We start from the raw sequence: 4968 nt of genomic DNA on the forward strand, positions 1-4968 counted from the left end.
ACGGGGATGTACTGGTGAGACATAGGAGTACACCGCTCGACATGAGATACACACACACGCAACAAAGAAACGGTGCAATGTCTATCAACGGTGGTGTGAACTTGCAAAGAATGAGAGACGACAGAAAACAGTCTTGTTCTGAAACCCAGGCAAGCCAGTTTAATGGGCTAGTCCATAGTCAGCAGACCAAGCAAGGTCAGAGAGGTAATAATCATCACATCCACAAAGCCACAAGTCCTTGCTGGCTGTGATGGCGCTTGAGACGTGTTCACAGATGGGTGGCCCCACTGTAGGGCATATGCGTTGCAATGTATTGCATCATATGCACACACCCCTCTCACAGGTTTGTTCACAGGGGCCTCCAGTCACTCACCTGTGGTGGTACCTGAACTGAAAGATGGGGGACACTATTTTGTTAGCAGTTAGGCTATTTGAACCTCTCCAGGGACCGGAAACACTTTGCACTTTAATCTGTCAATGACAGATTAAGCGAACATTGATTTTGACTGAGGCTGCTTTTGAAGTAAGCAACTCTTTGCCGTAGAATTCATCTTGGTTCTGAGTTTTCCGCATTAAGAAAGATGTTCAGCTAAGCTGAATGGTTGAACATCACCTTGGTGCCAGGAAACAAAAAGGTGGCTACTATGCTACAATCGTCACAACATTTACTGATCCTGGTCTTCCCTCCCCATTACTCCTGCCGCGCCTCAAACTAGTCAGTGAGCTGCGCCTTTTGAAACCACCCCATTTGGATGCCATAGTTCCTTCTATGTTTTCACCTCTTCCAAAACCTGGACTTCCATAAATTTTTAAGTTACAGCCACATGCAAAATAAATGTTTCACGTTAAGACTTCCATCCAATCACAGGTCTGTTCGAGTGTGAAATTGCACTGGATGTCGGCGGCTTATAAATATCACCATGCGTAAGCCGCTTACCAACGGAAACCTTGTTTTCTATAGGGACTGAGCCAAATGAAGATCTGGAGATAGCAAAAGCACGGTCAGGACAACTTCTATGGATGGACAATTACTAGCTTTCTATCTGCATGCCCCCGCTGCACAGTAATTGTATAAGCAGTCTTCGTGCCGTGCTGTGTCATCAGAATCCACTTTGATTCTCTTTTCTCTGTTTCATACTTTAGACATTCCTTCTTTTCTATGCTAGCCAGATGTCTGTAGTTGCCATGTCTGAGAGCACTATGGCTGATCAGACATTCTCGTTCTGAGTTTTGGATCAACTGTGTTTTGGGTCTACTTGGAAGTACCAACTCTAACTCCTTCTAGTGACTCACAGAAGCACGGGGCATGTGTGGGAATCTGCTAGAACGTGACTTTACCAGTAGAGCGTTTAGAGAAGGTTCCCACTTATTAACAGAAAAGATCTGAAGGGTTCTACCAAAGTACTTTGCTTACAGAATCTGATATAATTCTGGCACATATAGGAGTACTTTTTAATTGTCTCACAGAGGACTGATTAGAATGCTTCTTCAGAGCTAGTGACCTCAAAACATCACTCTTGTTCTAGACTTCCAGCTACTCCCAGCTGCCAAAAGGAATCCTTTCCACCAGGACCCAAAATAGAATTATTTTTTTTGCTTTTAAAACCACAGAGGACTCTTTCATCTAATACATTTAAAAGCATCTCCCAAGTATTGGGAGGGTTTGGAGTTACATAAACTGCTGATGACACTTCCTGTGAAAGGTGACAAATGGCTCTTGGGGCGGGGCGGGGCTGTTTACATTGGGTGATGCATTTGGGGGAATGGGAACTGCGCGAGGTAGGTGGGAGTGGAGCAAATGGCAGAGGAAGGATGTGAGGAAGAGTCTTCCTACTTGGTCTGGATGAAACCAGGCTTTAGGTGAGAGGCGAGGGCTATGCTGAGAGGTGCTTCCAATTCACGTCCTTGCCCGAAGCAAAGCGCTGAGCTGTGGAAGCTACTTACCTGATAACTGCTGAACTGAAGGCTGGTCGTGTGTGCTTAACAACTGTGCCTGAATGGTTTCTACTACCCTCTTAAAGCGACGGCTTGGACCTGTAAAAAAACCAGATTGGACTGTGAGATGAAGCAGAATTACAGACCACCGTAATGTAGAGTGTGAAGAGAAAGAAAGGTAGGACGGCAGAGGCATCTTCTCTCCAGTTTCCACCCCCCCAGGGTTGCCAAGTGGCACTTACCCTGCCGGTGGGGGACTCCCATTTGCATCCCGGCGCGCGCGAAGCGCACGCGCTCCGCATGCACATCACAGGGAAGTGACGTCATGATGCCGGGCACGCTGGGGGCGGGGCCATGACGATACAAGGGAAAACCATAGCGTTTTCCCTTGTATGGCCGTGGCCCCACCCCCAGCGTGCCTGGCGTCATAACGTCAGTTCCCTGTGACGTGCACACTGGGGCGGGGTTCCCCCTGGGCCCCGATTCCCCGACGTCGGGGAACGGGCCTCTGCGGCAGGGGGATTTCTGCCCCCCAGGGGGACTTGGCAGCCCTAGCCCCTTCCCCATTCAGTATTAGACTCCAGTTTCATACTTCTCGACCTTCGTGCTAACCAGGGGTAATTTCCTGCAGGAGCACACAAAAGCGGAGCTCCGGCAGTAAAGAGCCCAGGGGGCAGGCACATGCAACAAGCCCCACCCCCTGCTCCCAGCAGCCCTCAGTCAGAGCAAGAAGCAGCCAGGCACGTTGCAGAGCTCCCCCCGCCCCCCCGGTCCAAAACAGTCCAGTGGCACCTTTAAAACCAAGTCTTATTCAGGTACGAGCTCTCCCTCCTCTGCGAGGACAGATCTGCACGTTCCCCCCCCCCCAATAGCTAGCAATCCAAAACGGTCCAGTGGAGCCTGAGCGGTGGGTGTTGCCTTCTGACACACTTCCAGTGATGTCAGGGTGTGTGGCCTATGCAAATAAGTTATGCTAATGAGCTATGCTAATGAGCTCCTGCACCTCTTTTTCTACGAAATGCTAACTAGATCTTCTCTACCACCCTCTTGCTCCCACAAACTGCGCAAACACAGTTACTTTTCACTCCCACTGGTTTCTTCCTCTAACTGCCCTCTTGTCTCCTGCCATGGTGCTCCCTAACCTTGGGATACCTTCCACATCACTAGTTAGCAAGACACTTCTTTTTCCTCCTCAGGACCTTTTATTTCTTTAACAAACCCCCCTTTTCAGTCAGCCACCACAGCTGCTATGCCAGAGCCAACTGATTCTCGCTCAAAATAGTTACATAGACTGGTTCTAAGGAGTACTAGACCTCCAGTTCGGGAGTAGCTCCCCACTCAGGTGATTGGATCACTGTCTGTCTGCTTTGTTGGGACATTTCTTTTATAGTCCAACTTCACCCCGTCACAACCAGTCTTGCCTTCTCCAGCAGTTCCTTGTGACAGCCCTTCAGGTATGTGAAGAGCACGATCATGCCTCTCCCCTAATAATCCGACAAAAGGCCAATGTGTTAGAAGGATTGGATCCCCTTGTCTTGAATGAAGTCAAGTAGGCATTTTTAGAGTAAGTTAGGAGCTTGGGGGTGATCATGGACTAGGGTGTCGTGGTTAAGTGCGCGGACTCTAATCTGGGAGAACCGGGTTTGATTCCCCACTCCTCCGCTTGCACCTGCTGGGTGACCTTGGGCAAGCCATAGTACTGATAAGAGCTGTTCTTGAAAAAGAGCCATTTCTGTCAGAGCTCTCTTAGCCCCACCTACCTCACAGGGTGTTTGTTGTGGGGAGAGGAAGGGAGAGGAGTTTGTAAGCCGCTCTGAGACACCTTTGGGTAGTGAAGGGCATGGTATAAATCCAATCTCTTCTTCTTCTCTTCTAGGGTTGCCAAGTCCCCTCATCATTCCAGTGGGAGGATTTGGGAAGCATTCCAGGGGGTCAGGGATGCCCCCAAGCCCCGCCCCCAAGCCATGACCACCCACGACCACCCCTCTCCCTCCCTTCCTGCAGAGATTTAAAGGGCTTCAGCTGATAGGTGGGGAACACGTGGCCTGCTAATCAGCTGGAGGGCCCTTTGAATCTTTCAGCAGGGAGGGAGAGGGGCTGTCGCCAGCCGCAGCTCCACTTGCAAAAACCTGCCGCTTGGGATTCAGGCCTGCGCGCTACCGCGGGGTCTTCAAAGGGTCTTTCTACAAAAGGAGCTGCAGCTGGCGACAGCCCCTCTCCCTCCCTACTGAAAGATTTTTAGGGCCCCTCCAGCTGATTGGCCAACCACGTGCTCCCTGCCGATCAGTTGAAGCCCTTTAAATCTCTGCGGAAGGGAGAGGGATAGCATGGGTGGCTACTGCTCTTGGGGGTGGGGTTCCCCCACCGTCCAGTTGGCCACCGGAACCATAGGCTCCGTCTATGATTGTCAGCTGCTTAATGGGCCTTTTGTAGGAGAAGCGGGTGTACAATTCTAGAAACTCCCGTTGGGGTTGATTGTGTAAAAAGGATGTAAATTGACTGGTAGCTATTAGATTGTACAAAGTGATTATTATTGTTGATATTTCATGTGATGAACATATACCTGTTTCAGAATATTATGAATAATGCACAATGCACTTGAATGAATGAATGAATTTTATTGTTACAGCGCATAGCCAGCAATGCACTTTATAAGATGGAACACATAGAACACTTTAACTTATAAAATAAGGTTTTTGCAGTGTATATATTTGTTGTTTGACTCTTCTAACACTGCAGCTCGAGTTTCCACAGCCTCCAGGTGGAGCCTGGAGATCCCCCCCCAAATTACAACTGAACTCTAGACAGCAGAGATCTGTCTCCCTGGAGGAAATGGCAGTTTTGGAGGCTGGACTCTGTGGCATTATATCCAGCTGAGGCCTTTCCCTTCGCCAAACCCAGCCCTCCTTAGACTGCACCACAAAATCTCTAGGAATTTCCCAGCCTGGCACTGGCAACCCTTGTCAGGTTTGGCCCTAAGGATCCCTCCCTGAAAGGCCAATATAGGCCTGGAAAGGGTCCTGCCCCCTTCCC

The 4968-nt window shown here is 49.6% G+C and overlaps 1 protein-coding gene across 1 annotated transcript in view; it reads right to left on the reverse strand.

Moving 5' to 3' along the window:
- Positions 1-4968, reverse strand: part of LOC107105487 (serine/threonine-protein kinase BRSK2) — a gene marked incomplete at its 5' end in the record, with an annotated part of 331496 nt that overhangs the window by 32214 nt on the left and 294314 nt on the right. Inside the window, one exon of the mRNA XM_015405471.1 lies at positions 1945-2034. Within this exon, the coding sequence (XP_015260957.1) occupies positions 1945-2034 (90 nt within the window). The remainder of the gene's footprint in view (positions 1-1944; positions 2035-4968) is intronic.

Source organism: Gekko japonicus, unplaced genomic scaffold, assembly GCF_001447785.1.
Source record: "Gekko japonicus isolate JY-2015 unplaced genomic scaffold, Gekko_japonicus_V1.1 scaffold1845, whole genome shotgun sequence".
Classification (NCBI taxonomy): Eukaryota; Metazoa; Chordata; class Lepidosauria; order Squamata; family Gekkonidae; genus Gekko; species Gekko japonicus.